This window comes from Carya illinoinensis, chromosome 3, assembly GCF_018687715.1.
Source record: "Carya illinoinensis cultivar Pawnee chromosome 3, C.illinoinensisPawnee_v1, whole genome shotgun sequence".
Classification (NCBI taxonomy): domain Eukaryota; kingdom Viridiplantae; phylum Streptophyta; class Magnoliopsida; order Fagales; family Juglandaceae; genus Carya; species Carya illinoinensis.
In genome coordinates this window covers 16,491,536-16,512,681 of record NC_056754.1, presented here as the reverse complement: position 1 = coordinate 16,512,681, position 21,146 = coordinate 16,491,536, and the positions used below count along the sequence as shown (strand labels likewise).

Sequence of the window (21,146 nt, the reverse complement as noted above, 5' to 3'; positions counted from 1 at the left end):
TCCAATTTACAAAGGTTACATACACTAACCAAAACATGTCTTAAATTACATTAACCAAAACATGTCTTAATTACAGCACAAACCAAAAAAAATAAAACCATGACAAAATTAACACAATCAAGACTCTATTATACTTCTTCTCCATTGATTTGAATTTAGTTTGTTTGATGCGTAGATGCTCATGAAGTACTCTCTTGTTCATTCTTTCAGCTAACTCCAATGTCATTTTATAGCAGTTGTTTTGGTCACTTTGAACATCAATTCACTCAAAAAATTCACATTGTTGCTTCATCTTATAATTTGGACAATTATAAAATCTTCTACCAAAACTATTGGATTTTCTTCAAATCTGTAGCGTTGCTTGGCAGCCACAATAGCAAAATGGTCGCTCCAAACTAGTTTTGTCTTCCCCTTTTCCATTACACTCACTTGAAGCACAAGAGGATATCATTCTCTAGAACTTGCTATCAAAAAGAGGCATGAAAATATTTCTAAAAAACTAACCAAAGTTCCAAAGTCTTAGGGAATAATCATACTAAGCAGCATATATTAATTAAATGTATGTTTTTCATAAGCTTTTTTAGCATACACGTTATATCTAAAAATACTTATAAAAAACTATGCCACAAAACAAAATGTTGAGAATAATAAGTGTTGGATTGCTGAGAAATAAAATGCAAAGTGAAATACTTGGAAGGGCTATGATTTATGGCTGCTAAGTTTTCAACTTTGGAAGGCGTATAGTCAACTATATTTCCATTGATCCTACTCATATTTCATTTCATTGTTAAAATTTCAAGAGTTTATGTACTCAGCTTGCATTATTTTTTTATATATTAAGTTTTTAATTTTTATCAAAAAGATGCCCAAAATTAAAGTCTTATACATATGTGATCTGTTAATTATTGACATATAGAAATCTTTCAAATAAAGTAGAGCAGGAAACTAATTCATGGCTTCAAGTAGGACAAGAAATGCATCCAAATTCCTTTTAAATTTGAAGAATAAGCGTGAAAGGTGTATTTGTGCTATCTGATAGGGGTGTTACTGATCTGTTTTGTGAACTTCATGAGGGCATTAACAATTATATCCACAAATCTAAGCAAGTGTATATAGAAAATTGCAGAAAAATACGAGCCAAATGTTGGAAATAGAATACTAGTCCTACTCAGAAATCTTTCAAATAATGTATTCAAGTTTATATAGGACATTCAAGTTTTAGGTTTTCAATTTAAGAGCGGCAATGGGCATACCAGGAATGGGTGTCACGACTCCGAAGGGACTACGTAGATCTACTCGAAGGGATTGTGTGCTGCTGTGAACGGAAGACCCGATTCCGAAGCTGCGATGGGGATGGGAATGGGGTTTCGTTTTCGCTTATGGGAAGGGGTGGGGTTTTAGATTACGGGAAATGGTGTGGTTTTAGCTTACAGGAAGGGGTTGGGAGGGGGGTTTTGTTCGCGGAGGCAGCTTACGGGAAGGGGTGGGGTTTCAGATTACGGGAAGGGGTGGGAGGGGTTTCGTTCGCGGAGGGTAAGGGGAAGGCAGTGTTGCGAAGGGAAGAAAGTGGTGGGCGAGATTTGTTTCGTAGAAGGACAGAGAAGTCTGAAGGGCACTTGAGACGATGAAATTCATTTTCAGTATTCAGTGTAACAAAGGTTCATATTAACTATGGTGGAAGTCTTACGTATATAAATATTAGTGGGTGGCTGTTATATGGGGAATGTCAGCCCGACCGGCTAGAATGAATTCTCTAGTCTTAATTGGCATTACTTGATATTGTTTATCATATTTATTTTATTAATAGGTGTCTACAAGTAAAACAACATGATCGCAAGTTGAACTAGGTTGGAGAATGTTGTGACCAAAATGTTTTTTGTTGTTGCTATTATTAATCAAATGTGTGTTTGATATGTATATTGTGTACTGTGCACTAAAGACTAAACACCCATAAATTGAAAGAGTTTCATTAATTAAACATGATTATTTGCTAAATTTGTTACATATAAGGAATGCGATCAAAGCTACCTCTTTCAAATAAAATGGAGATCTTCATTGAGGTTGTTAGGAACATTTAATATTAATATTAGTAATTGATTACATCATATCTTAGACTATTAATCTTTTTTGTTAATATATAATTCTATTTAATGAAAATATGAATTTTCTTATATATTATTGGTTTGGATATTGATAATAAAATATTTTATCAGGAATCCAATTCTAATTATGAATTATTTATATAATTATTATTGGATTATATATAAAATTATATTACTTGGATTAAAAAATAAATATGCGGGATAGATCAACCAGTATAAATGAAACAGGTTAAACAAGTTGAAATGAGTTAACCAGATTGAAACATATTAAATGGGTAATATTTAGGTAAAATCATTAAAAACTAATTACTAAACAAATTAAATGAGTTCTTTCATATTATTCGTTCATTAATGAGTTAAATTTAAGTTAACTAATATAATTTAATACTCATAATTTCACATGAAATAATAGGATCCGCATAAATTGTTACTCTAGTCATAGACTTGACATGTAAGTTTGTAACTTTTGTCTTTTTAAAAAAAAAACATATAATTTTTAGAAAAAATCTATTCATCGTCTTAATATTTATCATTTTATAATAATATTATATTAGATAATAAGTTTATAATTAAAATATAATAAATAATTTTTAATTATTTAATATTATATTATGAAATAATAAGAAAATGATAGGAATTAAGATAATAAATAAATTTACTTTAACTTTTATCGCTCTTTCTAATTTCTTTTTTGTCAAAGGAAATATATAATTGCAAGTATAATTGTGCATTAATTTATGTATTAATTTGATGTGATTAGTTAAAAAATAGATTTTATTAAAAATTATGTTAATTTAAATTTTAAATATGAATGAATCAATATTAATACACAGATTAATACGCGACTTTACTTGTATATAGTAAAACTCTTTATCAAAATTTTCCGTAAATGCAACTACTAAAAATGAAATATAAACAAAGATTCGGGATTCCGGTAAAAAAAAAACACAAATATAACGAATCTCAAGGACATTATTGCAATTTTAAGTTTTAATCAAAGTGCCTTCCGTGTTCTTCAAACAATTACAATCGCTTTTATCCACGCGCCTCTCTCGTCTGTAGTCGCTTCTTTTTTCTCTCTGCTAGGGTTTTGATCGAATTTCAGAACGATTTCAATGGTAATCTCCTTTTTCCTAGATATGAAGTTCAATCTAATTCATAATCTCTCAGATTATTATGAAGCTTTTATTTTTTCTACAATTCTTCGAAAATTCTCAGGAAGGCGGGGGCAATCTAGAGGCTGCGATAGAGCAATTGCTGAATGTGGAGAAGCAGATGAGGCTGGCCGGTGATGTGGCCGGCACCAAAAAGGCTGTCACTGACATTCTTCTGCTCTGCTTCGAAGCGCGAGCCTGGGCGACCCTCAACGATCAGATTGTTCTCTTGTCGAAGCGCCGGGGTCAGCTTAAGCAGGTATCTCAGGGTTCTGGAGGAATTGTATCTGTGGTTGATTTGTTGGTTCGGTTTAAGTTTGTGTTCATTTCGGTTGCTGCTGTGGTGGGTCTATAGTGATTTAGGAACAGTAGCCTGGTTGAATCTTTAATGTTTGATTCAGGGTTTTGGTTGCTTTTTCTCTCTGGGTAGGGTTCTGGTTGTTTTAACAGTGTATTAGTTTCCCTTTAACGACGATTTGACAAGAAAAACTGGGAAGAGGGGGGTCGAGGTACACATGAGTATGAGACTTGATTTTATCGGCTTGAGTTTTGTATACTTAGGTAAGGATTCTTTTTGTTCCAATTCTCTTCTTAGGCGCCGTTTTTTCAAAATTTATTCGAGTTGACAGGATAATTGGGACTCTATGTATGGTAAAAGAGAATTCCTCCTTTTAAACATGAGTTCTACAAAAGTGATTTTACATGCCGAAGTATTAATCAGTTTTCCCATGAGTTCAATTCTTTAGTTAACTTTTTGCTGAGTCAAGACTTTGCCAACTGAGCATGTAACTTAATTTTTATAAAAAGCTTGTGTAGATGTAGTAGTTCTCATAATATTTGGTCGGTAGGCTTTCAAGTTATGCGCTTAGCTTGGATATGCTTACCGTTTCATGACTTTTTTTAATCTCATTTATTTTAAATTGTGGCATTAAAACACTAATTGAAATATTTTGGGGCTCTGGATAATTAGGTAGGATAAAACATATCCATTTTTGAGACGCATTAGTTGGAATGTACGTACTTGTTTGTCTATGTTTGTAAGTATATGTTGGCATTGTTTGTTTTAGTTTTAGTCATCTTGAGCAAATAATAACACATCAACATATTGATCAGTAATATCTTATTTTGGAAGTTTTATACACCGTGTGCTGCAATGGATCATAAAATGATATGGACTACAGACTGCAATAATATTTAGAAGGGAATATTGGTTTGTTGCAAATTAACAGACAGGTTATTGAGGCTATTGACTGTATGAAGGATTTTTTTAAAGTACTATATGAAGAAATTAGGATGGTATCTCTATGCATATTCTTGCATGCAATCGTATGATCTCATATGAATTTGAGTGGATCTGTATTTATGTATGGCGTGCCAAATGAATTTGCCTGCCCTAGGCATGGACTGCTTTGAACTTCATTTAATTTATTGTGGTATGATTCAAGAGTTTCAATCATCTATGCATCAGTTTTTTTTATAAGTAGATATAAGACTCGGGTTACAGAGTCCTGAAATAATCTACGCTTCACTTGAGATGCTGAAAACAATGATAATTTTAGTGGTAAATTTTGTTTTCACAAACCAACTCAACTCATCTCATTTCATCTCATCTAATTTAATCAGTACAACTTTCCTAAGTCCCCACACAAAATAAGATAAAAAATTCAAAATTTTCAAATCCCAAAATAAAAATAATATTAAAAAAATATATTCTAACAATATTTTATCCAACTTTTAATTTTAATTTCAACTCATCTCAACTCATCTATGAAAACAAACGAGTTAAATTGCAGCTAACAGTTATTTGGTTCTTTCCTCTCTCTCTCTCTCTCTCTCTCTCTCTCTCTCTCTCTCTCTCTCTCTCTCTCATGTGGGTGTCTTGTTTTTCAATGCAAAAGATGCTTTGGTCGATACTTTTTTCATGGAGCTTTCTGTTTGTACACAGGCTGTGACTGCCATGGTCCAGCAAGCAATGCAGTATATAGATGAGACACCAGACCTTGAAGCCCGTATAGAGCTCATTAAAACACTAAATAATGTATCTGCGGGGAAGGTAAGCATATTTTGATAGGTTTCATGCCTGTAATCAGGTAGCTAGTTTACCACTATATGTCTTATTGTGCTTTATTTAAATAAAGTCCATTGCCCTTTAGATATATGTGGAGATTGAAAGAGCGAGGTTGATCAAGAAACTTGCAAAGATCAAGGAAGGACAGGGGCTTATAGCTGAAGCTGCAGACCTGATGCAAGAAATTGCTGTAAGTTTAGGTTGTCTCATTTCGTGATAGCATCCTTATATATTTTATTCTGATCTAAGAACTCAATCAATAGTTGGAGTTATGAGACATGCATTCTTTTTCCTTGTACATCTTTTTGATTACCAAGCTTTGCAGGTGGAAACTTTTGGTGCCATGGCAAAAACCGAGAAAATTGCATTCATTCTTGAACAAGTATGTGCCTGCCTTTTCTGTTCTCAGGACCTGTGGTCGATAGAAGGAGACTTCTCTTTTTTGATTTGTTTTTCTCGTGGAGCCCCGAGTGGACGGGGGAGTTGTTTTGAAACTGATGGTAGTAACATTGCTTGGTTGATAAATTCCCAGGTACGTTTGTGTCTAGACCGCCAGGATTATGTTCGTGCTCAGATATTGTCGAGGAAGATCAGTCCAAGAGTTTTTGATGCTGATACTTCAAAAGAAAAGAAAAAGCCTAAAGAAGGTGACAACATGGTCGAAGAGCCTCCTGCTGACATACCATCTTTGTTGGAGTTGAAGCGAATCTATTATGAATTAATGATAAGGTACATTGGTCCTACCTTTTTTTTTTTCTTCACTGGAATTTATTTTTTATCTTTTGTTATGATCTTCTTGTTTATGATTGATTTTTTATTCTCTTTGTGAAGTTTTAATGAAGTCACATTCTTAGTTCTTCATGTATGATTGCCCTGGTTCTCTGTTTAGTGTGCTTTGTGTTGGTGAAAGTATTTTGCACTGTAAAAGTTTTTACATATAAAACCACCTTCAGAAAGTGAAATTGATACACAAGTACCCAGTGAAATCTTCCTAGAAAAAATGTCTTGTGAGAAGTTGAATTGTTTCTAATTCCAGGGGCATGGGTTAATGGCATATATTATTCTGGTACTAGTTGTACTCCACATGCTTTCTTACTGGATTTGAGGTTTTTTTATTTTTTTTTATTTTATCAGTAAAGAAGAATTTTATTCATGAGAAAAGTAGGCATAGCCCAAATACATGGACATAAACAAGAGCAACACCTATGCATGATTGTCTAAAGATACAAGTCAGTCATGAATGTTCATGCTATTAAAATCTATTACAAACGACCAATGGAATAAAGATACTGGATTTGAGTTATTAATGACTTGATTGTTTCCACATTTGTTTTCCTTCATTCACATTATGTACTGTTTACTTGTTTCTACAAGAATATCAGGCTTTATTAGTTGGCCATATCTGTCTTAGCTGCTCCTGTGTACTTGGGCTTTGCCTTCTCTTATGAATAAAACTTCTTGATTACCTATCCAAAAACAAAAAAAAAAAACAAAAAATGTCTTGGCTCCTAGTCAAGTTGGTTTTAGCTATACTATGTAACTATGTCAGTTTTATTCTATGAACCAGTAATTTGTAAACCATGCCAAACCAAGACCGATCAATATCTGAACAAATGAAACCAATTTGAACTTCTATAATAGTTTCCATTGCAAAATCAATTCATAGGATATATATATATATATAAATGTATATATACGTGTGTGTGTGTGTGAGTAATTTAAGAAACATGAATGTTGGATTGGATTTGATTTATTCCAGGACTAACAAAAATAAATAGGATTGATTATGTATCACAATATCCAAATAATAGTTTCCTATTAAATATATTGGTACTTCAAATCCAGGATAATATATTGATACCACATGCTTTGGTATCACAATATCAAAGGCTTTTCTGTAAATATATTGATAACGTAGTTTGGTACCCAAACTGTATCAGTGATTGTGATCCTCATTACACAAATGATCAAGATCCATGTGTACATAATTCATGTTAGGATCTACCTAAGATTTGTTTTTGGGTATGGGGCATACAACAAAAGAGTTTTCCATTTGTATGGGTCATAAATCAAAAAAAGAAAAAGCAGACAGGAACAGTTTGATCCTCCCTGTAAAAAAAATAAAAATGAAATATACCTATCAAAAGTTTGATCCTCTAAGCAAGCAGGTTTTGGGTTATTGTTCACTGTCTCATGTCGTGAGCGTTGTGATAATGATGATTTACTGTTACTTTAAGAAGCAATAAATTTTTCTTTATTTTACACAAGTGCTAGTTGTACTAGGCTGTGAACCACAATTGAATTCGGTTTTGAGCTCTGTGAATTTCATCTGTTGCTTGGTGCAGATGCTAGAGGTAGAAAATGGATTAAACAGTCCTGTGATTTGGTAGGAAAGAATAATACACATGAATTCTTGTGGTTACAATGTTTTTGGTGGGCATGGGCTTACAAAAAAAAAATTGTCTTTCTTATAGAATGTATTTAGCTGTTTTCTTCTGTATACATCCTGTGTACATGGGCTTCACCTATTTCATTCGATGACTAAAACTGTCTTTCTTATAAATAAAAAAAATGTTTTTGGTGGGCAGTTCTATCTTCTGTAAAGATAGCCTAGTGCATGCACATTAGAACGCTCACAACCACCATCTCGGAACTTCCACTATCACTATTTTCCTTGGATTTGTAGTACTAATTATTAAGTGAATGTGTCGGTGTCTTCTAAATGGCCTGCTGGATCAGAGAAGTAACTCTCTAACCATATATCTGCTCAAACCATGTCAATCCTGATATCTGGAAAGACGTCCAAAACACAACATTATTATTTTTTTGATCAGTAATCAAGGTATTTTATTCATAAAAGTAGGCAAAGCTCAAGTACAGAGGGAGTATACATGAAAAATACCTAACTAGAGTTCACAACTGATAGTGAAAAGTCAAGGACATTTAGTCCGTTACAAACAATGGGCCCCAGCCATGAGAACAATGTTTTAAAGAAAAAGATTTTCAGCTCCTCCATTGTCTTCTCGCGGTTTTCGAAGCTTCTGTCATTTCGTTCCTGCCATATACACCAACACATGCAAATAGGGACCATTTTCCAGATTACTGCAACCTGTGAATTACCTCGGAGACCTCTCCAGCTAGCTAGAAAATCCACAAATCTAAAAGGCATGACCCACGATACGCAAAGTCCTGTAAAAAAATAATCCCACAAAGTCCTCGTCACCTCGCAGAAACACAACATTATACCATTCACATAATTGATTCCGTAGAACTGTCTTTATTGATGATGCTCGATGTGAGGATTATATTTTTGCTTTTATCGTATGCTTGATCTTTCATTATCTCTGTAGGTATTACACCCATAACAATGACTACCTTGAAATTTGTCGTTGCTACAAGGCAATTTATGACATTCCCTCTGTCAAAGAAAACCCAGAGCAGTGGATTCCGGTAATGCTCTTTTACATTCCATCTCTTTCCTAATACTGTTGGAACTTCCTCTGACATTGCCCTTCTTGAAGATTCTGAGGAAAATCTGTTGGTACTTAGTGCTGTCACCACACGATCCGATGCAGTCAAGCCTTCTTAATTCCACCTTGGAGGACAAGAATCTCTCCGAAATTCAAAATTTCAGGCACTTCTTTTCATTTGTGTTATTCTTGTTTTCATGTCTTCCTCTGGTTTACTTGTTCAATAACTGCTGTTATTATTGGTTGATGCTGGAGGCTGTGTTTGATGTGCTATAGGTCACTATTAAAACAGCTGGTGACAATGGAAGTCATCCAATGGACGTCACTTTGGGATACATACAAGAATGACTTTGAGAATGAAAAGAGCATGCTTGGAGGTGATCTAGGCGACAAAGCCGCAGAAGACCTTAGACAGAGGATAATTGAACATGTAATTTTCTGTAGTTTCAAAAGTTAGATGCCTTCCTTTTCACCTAATATTGTTGGCAATCACTCTATTCATTAGCAATTCATTTGACGATTTTTCAGAATATTCTCGTTGTTTCAAAGTATTACTCGAGGATTACCTTGAAGAGACTTGCAGAACTGTTGTGCCTTAGTATCCAGGTTTGTTATTGCAACTTTCCTAAAACGCACATGAATATTTTATGACATCCAGTCCTGGTGATTAATCTGCCTGACACTGCTCTAATTCATTAGAGTCTGGAAAATTGTACATGAATATTTTAATTTGCTTGGTTCCTATAAATTCAATTTATCTTCCAGTATGAAGCATTGTAATTTTCTTGTCCTCAATTTAGGAAGCTGAGAAGCATCTCTCAGAGATGGTTGTGTCAAAGGCACTTGTGGCAAAGATAGACAGGCCAATGGGAATAGTCTGTTTCCAAACAGCGAAGGATAGCAATGCCATCCTTAATTCGTGGTCAATGAACTTGGAAAAGCTGCTTGATCTTGTCGAGAAGAGTTGCCACCAAATACACAAAGAAACAATGGTTCACAAAGCTGCTCTAAAAATTTGAAAAAGACACTCCCCGATTGCTGGTAGAACTCTCTCTCTCATCTTTATCCTGAATTAGAAATACAAGAAAATGAATTGAACACTTCTTTCAGGTGACACTGTTGCTTAATACTTCTTTAAAACTTGCTATAATGAAGATGTCATTTTCAGGACTTAAGAGGCGCTTAAATCAGTATTGAATATTGATCATCGCCTTTGCAGATTGGATTGGTCAGGCATGCATTATCAGGTCTTCTCTCCGCAAGTTATTATTTTGTCTGTCGGGTCAAAAATACCAAACTTGGACATGGTTCTGTATACTAACGGCACATACCTTGCCACTGACTAATAACAGGAACCTGAATGGGCTTGCTTTTAGCAGTGGAAGGAAATTTTAGTGCACTATTTTTTCTCCGTTTATGGAGATTGGTCATCTTCCAGATAGTTTCCACCCGATTTCTTTCATCATCTTTTTTTTTTCTTTTTCTTTTTTAAATATCAATTTTATTTTTACGGTGCAACATTTTGATTAATGAGTGTGATCAGAAATTATTGCTTTCCCATGTGAATCTTCGTAGTTCAGTAAATGCAGAATATCCAATTAGGAAAATACTAGAATGATACTCAAAAAATGTCCACTAAATGTGACCACTCATTTTATTTTATTTAATGGTTAACGATGCTGAAAAAATGCTTAAAAGAAGAAAAAAAAATTATTTGCATTGGTGCACATATTTGGTATTCAATAAACTGTCATAATATAACTCAATGGAGGCGTGGGCGCTTCATTCTGTGCAACAATGCCGTTTAGGCGATGCTTGGGTAGTAGAGTGTTCTTTATTATTCAATATTTTATTATTATTTACAGAATTGCAATCTTAAGATTCTTTTGGCAACACGACTGTTCTAAAGCATTTTTTAGAATTTTTTTTTTTCATATATCATTCAAATATATAATATTTTTTAATTTTTAATTTTTTCATTTAATTACTACTTAAAACACAATTTTTTTAATTTCTAAAAAAAAAATCTAATTTTTCTAATTTAAAAATAAAAATTCTATTCAAATAAAATTTTAATTTTATAATATTTTTATTTATTTTTTTTCAAATTACAATAAAATACTTTTAACTCAAATAGCTTTACTACTATAATAATATATATAGGAGTAGGCTACTCTGCCGCTTGAGTAGTACGGTTCCTTCTAACCGTTAGCATTTATTTATTTTTTTTATTTTTTTCATATTTTTTAATAGATTTAAATATTTTTAAAAAATAAAAAAATATATTAATATATTTAAAATTATTTTTTTAATCATTAAATAAATATATATATATATATATATATTGACCAGCGGTCAACATTGGGGCAGCAAAGAAGCTTTTCTCATAAATATATATATATATATATTAAGATATTCTAAATATTTAAACCTCATTAAACAGATCAATATGCCTGTTCAACCTAGCATTTAGTTGCAACGCAAACAACCAGGGCGCCCCAACTTTTCTACACTATGCTAGATGTCAGAGTTGTAAACAAAAGCGAGATAGAGTTAGGTTTTTTCCCACGGCAAAGAAGCTTTTCTCATATAAATATATATATATTCTAAATATTTAAACCTCATTAAACAGATCAATGCTTGTTCAACCTAGCATTTAGTGCAATGCAAACAACCAGGGCGCCCTAACTTTTCCACGCTATGCGAGATGTCAGAGTTGTAAACAAAAGTGATATATAGTTAGGTTTGAAGAGTGAGATGAGAATTTTTTTATTAAAAGTTTAAAATATTATATTTTAATACTAATAAGAAGTGCATGCAGTCTCCTCTCTAGTTTTCTCTCAAGAGAGTTAGAGGTGGTGTTTGAGTGCATCCTCACCGGAGGTCATTTTCCTATGAAAAAACTTCAAGAGATATGGGAGAATCTACAATTAAATGAGGATGAATGGGTGGCCATAGATATCGAGGGAGATGGGATCATTGAGGTCCTCAAAAGGGGTGATCGAAGTTTAATTGGGAAGATCTGGTCTGAGAGACAGATTGGGAAAGCTGTTGTTGAATCAACTATCACTGAGATGGGGCAAAACATTTTTATTATCACTTTTGCTACCCACGCAGATAAACATCGGGTGGAAAATGAGAGGCCTTGGCTCTTTGATGGTAATTTGTTCGTGATGAAGGAATTTGATGGGTTTACTACTCTCGAGAATGTGTCTTTTGATATGGCAGCCATGTGGGTTCAGTTTCATAACTTGCCTCTCGTTTGGATGTCAGGAACAAAACTGGAGAGTTTGCTTGGAGTAGCAGAGGACGTGGAAGTTGATGATGATGATGATGTGGGGTGGGATATCTCTTTGCGGGTGAAAATCTTGTTAGATTTGAGGAAACCACTGGCGAGGGGAAGAATTGTGATGCTGCGAGGATTGAAGACCTGGGTTCCCATACAGTATGAAAAACTTCCAAGGTTTTGTTTGCAATGTGGTTGTGTTATTCATGAGAAATCTAGATGTCCCAATTTCACGTCTGTGATGGTGGACAACAAGCAATTTGGTAGTTAGTTGCGAGTGGAATTAGGGGGTCGAAAGTTCAATCATTTGTGCCGTCTGGTAATAGCACGACAGGGAAGAAGATACACTCGGAGATGGGGAAGTAGGGATATTCAACACTCAAATAGGATAACTGAAGTAAAAAATCTATGCAATAGACTAGAGATTATTGTCAAAATGGGTATTAAAACCAAGACAGACCAGATCAAAGCTTTTGTAAAAACTCATGGCATATTCAACACTCAAGTAGGAAAAATGTATAGAAGATTGCAGCTCACTAAGTGTAGCAAGTGTGTGGCAAGATTACCAAGGTTGACTAACATTTCGTTATATCTTCACCAATATTAGCACCTTGTCATAAAGAATCACAAGCGATCTTACTCTAATTTAAAACCATTGCGATCTTATTTTTTTTCTTTTTTTTTTTCTTTTCAGTTTCCCTGGGGGGGGTCAAATCTATAAATGTGCGCCTACCCACACTTTCACAAATAAGCCCTTACCACTAGGTTGCCGCACCTGTTGGTTTTCTAGGGGGAATCAAACCTATGAATGTGCGCCTACCCACACTTTCACAAGTCGGCCCTTACCACTAAATTACTACACCTCTTGGTTTTTTAGGGGGAATCAGACCTATGAATGTGCGCCTACCCACACTTTCATAAGTCGACCTTTACCACTAGATTACTTAAACGATGTGTATTTTATTTTATTTTTTAATTTTATTATTATTATTATTATTTTAAAAACCGAAATGATTCATTAGAGTTCTTGTTTGTTGCAATCTTAAACTAGACTTATTGAAATAGAAAGGCAACCAAGGTATTCAATTTGTGTACTGTCAAAAATAGCAATCAGCTACTTCATGCATCTCCCTTTCTCAAGTAATTGAATATAAAATATGAACTTCTATGTTGAGCTAAAATCCGAACCATTCGGGGTTACCGCAACCCATAATTCCAACACTCCTTTCCCAAGTATAGAAGTTTGAAAACAGTAATTTCTAAAATTTAGTCAAGAAGTTTCATAAAAGTGAACATCGAACTCCATCAAACTATAGGAGGGACACACAACAAAAGGGACACCTAGCATGTGAAAGAAAAAATGAAATTCTCCACCCCCAACTTAAAATGAGCATTGTCCTCAATGATAAAAACAATGTCAAAAGAAAAAACAAAGTGATAGTGAAGGGAATGAAGGGTTATCTGGTCAGAAGAGAAACATATGACAAGAAGAGAACAACGAAAAATAGAAGAGAGAAAAACACACCTGCATAAACTAAAAGGTAAAACAGAAAAATGCAAGAAAGAAGTGAAATAAGATGACAAACAAGTCAAACATCAAGGCTCGGTTGGAGGGTCAGGGTCCAATAGATGGATGGTGGTATCCTCTGGTGAAAAATGGTCAAGAAAATGTTTGAGTCGCTGTCCATTAACCTTAAAGATATTACCATTGTGTGGATTGAGGATTTCAACAACCCCATGAGGAAACACTGTCTGAACAATATAAGGACTACTCCATTTGGATCGAAATTTACCGGCAAACACGTGGAGTCTAGAGTTGTAGAGGAGAACCTTTTGATTGGGAAGAAAAACTATTTCTCAAAATGTGCTTATCGTGGAAAGCCTTAGTTCTCTCATTATAAAGTTTGGCATTATCGTAGGCATCGTGTCTCAACTCTTCTAATTCATTCAGCTCTAATTTCCTTAAAACACCAGAATTGTTAGTAGAAAAGTTAAAGTGCTTGATAGCCCAATAAGTTTTGTGTTCTAGCTCAATAAGGAGATGACATGCTTTACCGTAAACCAAATGATAGGGAGACATGCTTAAAACAATTTTAAAAGCTGTCCTATAAGCCCATAAGGTGTCTGAAAGTCTTAAAGACCAATCTTTCCTATTTGGGTTGACTGTTTTTTCAAGAATGGTTTTGATTTCACGGTTGGCCAACTCAACTTGGCCATTGGTTTGAGGATGATAAGGAGTTGAAATTTTGTGATGGACCCCATATTTTTTCATTAACGCCGCAAATGGTTTATTACAAAAGTGGGAACCTCCATCACTAATTAAAACCCTTGGTATCCCAAACCGAGTGAAAATGTTGTCTTTCAAAAATTTTAACACCACTTGATGATCATTGGTTCTACATGGTATTGTCTCGACCCATTTAGAAATATAGTCCACAGTAACAAGAATGTAAAGATAACCAAAAGAAGACGGAAAAGGACCCATAAAATCAACCCCCCAACAATCAAAAATTTCTAATGCTAAAATGGGTTGTAAGGGCATCATGTTTCTACGGGTGATTCCTCCTAACTTTTGACATGGTTCACATGCCTTACAAAAATGTAAGCATCCTTGAACATGTGGGGCCAATAATAACCACATTGCAAGATTTTAGCCACTGTTTTCTTAGCTGAAAAGTGGCCTCCACACGCACTACCATGAAAAAAATTTAATATGTGTGGAATGTCACAATTAGGCACACATTTCCTCAAAATTTGATCAGAACAATATTTGAATAAATAGGGGTCATCATAAAAGAAAGATCTAACCTCCAATTTAAATTTTTTGATGTCTTGAGAGCTCCAATGTGGTGGGGTGTGTCCTGTCACCAAGAAATTGACAATATCAGCAAACCAAGGTAAAGAATCAACAGCTAAAAACTGTTCATCTGGAAAGGAATTTGAAATGAGAGTAGTAGGTTCAGAATTTTCAACGACGAGTCGAGATAAATGATCGGCAACCACATTTTCTACTCCCTTTTTATCCTTGATGTTGATATTAAATTCCTGTAATAACAAAATCCATCTAATCAGTCGAGGCTTGACATCTTTCTTTGTGAGCAAATATTTAAGAGCTGCATGGTCAGCGAAAATAACAATTGGAGAGCCTAAAATGTAAGTTCTAAATTTATCCAAAGCAAAAACAACTGCTAGTAACTCCTTTTCAGTGGTGGAGTAATTTTTCTGAGCTGCATCAAGTGTTTTGCTTGCATAATAAATCACAAATGGAAGCTTACATCTCCGCTTACCAAGGACAGCACCTATGGCAAGGTCACTGGCGTCACACATGATCTCAAATGGCAATGACCAGTCAGGTGGTTGATTTATAGGTGCAGTGACAAGCATAGATTTGAGTTGCTCAAAAGCAACTTGACATGCATCAGTCCAATTAAACACGCAATCCTTAGCTAACACCTCACACAAAGGTCTTGATATGGAGCTAAAGTTTTTTATGAAACGCCTATAAAACCCGACATGTCCAAAAAATGATCTAATATCTTTGACTGATTTTGGAATGGGTAACGTCGATATTAGATCAATTTTAGATTTATCAACTTCAATGCGTCGGGCTGAGATGATGTGACCAACGACAATACCTTGCCGCACCATAAAATGACATTTTTTCCAATTTAAAAGCAAATTTTTCTCTTCACATTGAGCCAAAACAACAGTGAGGTAAGTAAGGCATGCATCAAATGAATTACCATAGATTGAAAAATCATCCATAAACACCTCCAAGATATGTTCAACCATGTCACTAAAAATGCTTAACATGCATCGCTGAAATGTGGCGAGTGCATTACAAAGTCCAAAGGGCATTTTCTTAAATACAAAAGTTCCAAACGAGCAGTAAAAGTAGTTTTTTCTTAGTCTTTAAGGGCTATTTCTATTTGATAATATCCCGAAAAACTATCAAGAAAACAATAAAAACTATGGCCCGCAACTCTTTCCAAAGTTTGGTATAAAAATGGTAATGGAAAATGGTCATTTCTTGTGACAGCATTTAGTTTCATAAAATCAATGCACATGCGCCATCCTGTGATGGTCTTAGTTGAGATTAATTCATTTTTTTCATTTTTCACAATTGTAACCCCAAATTTCTTAGGAACTACTTGAGTAGGACTTACCCATTGACTATCCGAGATAGGATAGATGATACCTACATCCAAGAGTTTCAAGACTTCATTTTTAACCATCTCCTTCATTGTAGGATTCAACCTCCTTTGCATTTCTCGAGTTGGTAATAAATTTTCCTCCAAGAAAATTCGATATGTGCAAATGGTGGGGCTGATTCATTTTATGTCGGCAATCGACTATCCAAGTGCTCATTTATGTTGCTTAAGAACCCGTTGGAGTTGCTCATCTTGCTTAACTGACAAAGAAGATGAGATAATACATGAAAAAATGTTAGTTGGCCCAAGAAAAACATATTTCATCGATTCAGGTAATAGTTTCAAAACCAGTGATGGAGAAACTTCATCCGATGGTTGCTGATATATGGATTGAAGTGGTAGATTTTTGAATTTGAGATGCCACAATGAGTCCATTTTGCTACGTGCACCAGAATTTACTGCATTAGTATCCAACAATTCACTATTTTCTAAGGTTCCAGGTAAAAAATGTTCCATTTGACTCTCTTGCTCTAATAAAAAAAATTCTTCAGCAAGTAAAAATTCCAAACAATTCATTTCCTGGAGTTCTTTCAAATCTTGTGGTTCCCTACAAGTATTGAACACATTTAACTCCAATGTCATATTTCCAAAAGTCAATTTAAGGATGCCATTTCGACAATTTATCAAAGCGTTGGAAGTAGCCAAAAATAGCCTCCCTAAAATGACAGGTGCTTGAAAAACAGAGTGAGGAGTTAATTGAATATCTAATACCACAAAATCAACGGGATAATAAAATTTATCCACTTGCACCAACACATCTTCTACCAATCTCCTAGGCTTTTTAATTGAACAGTCGGCCAATTGCAAGATGATAGAAGTTGGTTTCAACTCTCCTAAACCAAGTTGTTCATAGGTGTTATAAGGAAGCAAATTGATACTAGAACCTAAGTCTAGTAGTGCTTGGCCTATTTTGGGGCTTCCTATAACACAAACTATTGTTGGAGAACTCGGATCTTTATACTTAGGAGGAGTATTGGATTGGATAATGGTGCTGACTTGTTCCGTGAGAAATGCCTTCTTTTGCACATTAAGTCTTCTTTTAACCGTACACAAATATTTCAAAAATTTGGCATATGTGGGGATTTGTTCAATGGCATCAAGAACATGAATGTTAATGCACACTTGTCTGTAAATGTCTAAAATCTCATCATGATGTTTATCTTTATGTAAAGGAACCAATCTTTGAGGAAAGAGTGCTGGAGGAGTTACCTTTGGTTCCAAAGAAACATTAACATCAGAATTTTTACCTTGTGCATTAGAAATGAAACTTTCACATTTCTTGCCAGCTTTATTACCCAATGTATCAACTTCTTTGCCACTATGGAGAGTTATTACGGTCTTGCAAGTCCTGACATTTGCTTCTGAAGAAGATGAAGACTCTATAGTAGCAATTTGGACTTGAGGATTTGGTTAAGGTTGAGATGAGAATTTTCCTTTCTCTTGCGTACTCAAGGTTGTGTTCAGCTTGGTCAAATTATTCTTTATGTCATTGATGGCTTGAGAAGTTTGGTTATTTATGGTGGTTTGACTTTGCATGAACTGCTGAAGAGTAAAGCCATTTGTTGAAATGGATCATCGATAGGTCTTCTAGGGGCTGGAATTAGTGCATTTTGCTGGGTATGAACTGAATATTGAGGTGCACTAGCTCCTGGATGTGCTGAATTTGTGGGATGATCATTTCTCTAATTGAAATTGGGATGATTTCTTCAACCTGTATTATAAGTGTTAGAATATGGTGCAGGGAAATGCTTAGAAATCATGTTCACAGGGTGAGAAGCATCACAAAAACTTCTTTAAAAGCTGGAATGGTAGGACATTCAGATTTTAGATGGCTAATATCCTCACAAATGTTACATTTTCCTTGTTTTGGAATGTCCTGAATTTCATGCACTTTCTTCAACTCAATCGCCTCCAATTTTTTTGACAATAAGGCAAATTTGGCTTTCAAATCATCCTTCTCATTTAAAACATATTTACCCCCCCCCCCCCACTTATGGTCCTCAATGGTTCAGCTCTATCATAGACACAAGAAGTGTCCCATGATTGAGCGTTTTCAGCCAAGTAATCAAAATATGCAAATGCTTCTTCCGGTTCCTTATTAAAGAGTTATCCATTACACATGGTTTCGACAAATTGTCGCATCTTAGGTACCAAAGCTTCATAAAAAAAACTAATGACGCGCCAATTCTTGTAACCATGGTGTGGACAAGCATTTAAGAGATTTTTTAATCTTTCCCAACTTTGATAAAAAGTTTCATTTTCTTTTTTAGAAAATTCATGATTTGTCTCTTTAAAGAACTGGTGTAATGTATTGGGAAAAACTTTTTCAGAAATTCAGTTTGCATTTCTTGTCATGTTCCAATGGATCTTGGCCTCAATGCATTCAATCATGTTTTTGCTTTGTCCTTAAGAGAAAAAGGAAACAACTTCAATCTAACAATCTCTTCAATACAATTTTGATCCAAAAATGTGGAGCATACTTCCTCAAACTCCTTGATGTGCAAGTAGGGATTTTCAGAATCTATCCCATGAAAATGTGTCAATAATGGTATCATTCCAGATTTAAAATTGAAATTATGAGCATTCCAATGTGTAATAATGCATGCTGGAGTGGTGGTCCTAACAGGATGCAAATATTCTCTAAGTGTCTTGTTGGGATTTATCATTTCCCTATCATTGTGTCCTTCTTCTTCAGTCATGTTACTATGAGTGTCAAATGATGATTCAAATGTTGAATTAAGAGAAACAGATGATGCACTCGATGATGAGGTTGATGATTCAACCCTAACAAGTCTATATCTGCTACCTCTAGCCCAACTAGACATGCAAGTTTAGGACAAAATAAGATAAAAGTAAACAAGTAAAATGAGAGGTAAAGATATCACCCAGGCTGTGAAAATGTTCACAACTCCACAAACGTCCTCTCAGGAAAAAGAGAATGCTTTGACAAACACTCGTTGTCCTCGGTAACGGCGCCAAAAACTTGATCAGCTTATAATTTTGTTTTCCAAGCGTAGAAGCTGTCAAAATAATACAAGGGTAAATCCCAAAATCGAATTCACATGGATAATGAGAATTAAGAAAACCTTTTATAATCACAAGATAAAATATTGACGTTTATGGTGACAAGAAATTTTGAAAAGAAGAAAGTCTTGAACTAAAATGTGGACTATTTATTAAGGAAGTGTGAACTGAATTAAGAATATGATTAGTGGCTGTTTTGGAAGTTCAAACTCGAATTAAACTGAAAATAAAAATAAATCTATGATTCTAAAATTACCAAAACTAAGAGACTTAGAAAAAGTGTGTAACAAATGAATTAAACTTGTAAAAAACAATAGAACAAACACTTGGGATGCAATTTTCACCCACTGATTTGGAGATGGATTTACTTCTCTTTTCATCTTCTCTCAACCATGCTCTTATTCCTAGAAGTCATGGTCGGATAATATAGTAATGAATCTCAATTCTTAGCCTAATAACACTACTTGACAGATTATATAACAATTTTAAAATAGTGAAAGAAAGCCATCAAAGTCTTGTTACTTGTTCAAGTATCAATTGTGCCTTCAAAAAAACTACTCAGCCTCCGGTTTTCCAAATGCACTCTGCACTCCTTACGTGGCGAACCCGGTTCGGAGCCACATCACGATTTTTTCACCCAATTTCAAATCAGTCAGTGGAACCCAGCGTCATTCTCCTCAGATCCATCTCCGAACGCTTCATTCTCCTCAGACCATTTTCGAACGCTCTCCCTTAGTCCTTCTCCCTCTCACGACGCCGTTCGGCTCTCCCTCAGACCATCTCCGATCTCTTGCTCAACTCCTCCCTCTCAGTCGACGGCTTCTTCTTCTTCTATCTCACCCATTCTTTCTCACCTGAACCCTAGAAAATTTCTTCTCCAGCTAGAACCACGAACGCACGTCGAGAAAATTTCTTCAGCACGCCAAGAAAATTTATTCACCACTCGCCTAGAAAATTTCTTGTCCAGATAGAAAATTTCCTCTTCTTCTCCCTCTCCCTCTCTCACCCCTTCTCTTCTCTCTCACCTATCTCTCACCCGCTCTCTTCTCTCTCACCCCTGTACTCCCTTTCACCCCTTCTTTCCAAAAGCCCCAAGCCGGTGGACCGATTCGTCGAAGGTACATTTTTTAGTTGTTTTTTCAATTCGCATTGTCAAATCGCTGTCTCCACCGTACATGCCTACATAGGATCTCAATCTTAAGTAAAAATATGTCTGGTAAGCTAGATTGAAATGGCTAGGTCTGCTCATTTGTTTGGTTTTGTATAAAATGGATTGACTTGAGGTGTTGAGAGCATGTTAGCAAATTTTTGTTAATTTCTTCACATTGTGTTTTTTTTTTTTGGGAATTTCTTCTCATGTAATTTTTCTGTTTCGATGTAGACTTTTTCTCATGTAATTTTTCTGTTATGCTACGTGTTGTGTTGCTTTGTGTGGATATAATATTGCATTTCTGGAAGTAAGGTTGGCAACATCTTACGAGTATTTTGTGGCCTTGCCAATATACATGTGTTGTGAATTTGGGAGTTGGTGTGGGTTTGGAGTAGAAATTTTGACCTATGTCATTTCTAAGATAAATCATGTCTACAACTGCAGGTGAGGCAAGGCCTATATTTGGAGCATAGGCTATGAATTATTTGTGTCTTGTTTACTGATCTGAAATTAGTTTTGGTCTGTTGTAAAGTGGAGGTCATTCCCTTTGTCATTAAAGATGGTGGCATCTGCATCTGAGATTCTTCCAACTAGAATCCCTTGTATACAACTAGAATCCCTTGTATGTTTCTACCCGTGAGTTTGTTTGGTTTACTGTTGCCTTTTGGGTTATAGATTTTT

At 34.9% G+C, this 21,146-nt stretch overlaps 2 protein-coding genes across 4 annotated transcripts; both read left to right on the top strand.

Moving 5' to 3' along the window:
• Positions 1 to 3,065: 3,065 nt before the first annotated feature.
• Positions 3,066 to 10,224, top strand: LOC122303499 (26S proteasome non-ATPase regulatory subunit 12 homolog A-like). 3 transcript variants are annotated; one of them, XM_043115305.1, is made up of 12 exons: positions 3,066 to 3,220; positions 3,321 to 3,515; positions 5,202 to 5,309; positions 5,410 to 5,514; positions 5,650 to 5,706; positions 5,857 to 6,053; positions 8,675 to 8,774; positions 8,846 to 8,958; positions 9,071 to 9,224; positions 9,323 to 9,400; positions 9,595 to 9,835; positions 10,014 to 10,224. In XM_043115305.1, exons 1-11 carry the CDS (start codon positions 3,218 to 3,220, stop codon positions 9,811 to 9,813), a joined length of 1,329 nt encoding a protein of 442 aa, XP_042971239.1. In that variant the 5' UTR covers positions 3,066 to 3,217; the 3' UTR covers positions 9,814 to 9,835; positions 10,014 to 10,224. The 3 variants fall into 3 exon arrangements, with proteins under 3 accessions (XP_042971239.1, XP_042971238.1, XP_042971240.1); XM_043115304.1 differs by having other exon boundaries at positions 9,963 to 10,224; XM_043115306.1 differs by having other exon boundaries at positions 9,950 to 10,224.
• Positions 10,225 to 11,688: 1,464 nt separating this feature from the next.
• On the top strand, positions 11,689 to 12,351 carry LOC122304562. Its single transcript, XM_043116824.1, has one exon. It carries the CDS (start codon positions 11,689 to 11,691, stop codon positions 12,349 to 12,351), a length of 663 nt encoding a protein of 220 aa, XP_042972758.1.
• Positions 12,352 to 21,146: the final 8,795 nt, after the last annotated feature.

Bases quoted from the DNA above. Each gene is read 5' to 3' on its own strand.
- LOC122303499 (XM_043115305.1), top strand. The intron at 3,516-5,201 runs GTATCTCAGGGT...GTTTGTACACAG, and splicing joins GCCGGGGTCAGCTTAAGCAG to GCTGTGACTGCCATGGTCCA. The intron at 9,401-9,594 runs GTTTGTTATTGC...TCCTCAATTTAG, and splicing joins TGTTGTGCCTTAGTATCCAG to GAAGCTGAGAAGCATCTCTC.
- LOC122304562 (XM_043116824.1), top strand. From the start codon at position 11,689: ATGAAAAAACTTCAAGAGATATGGGAGAATCTACAATTAAATGAGGAT.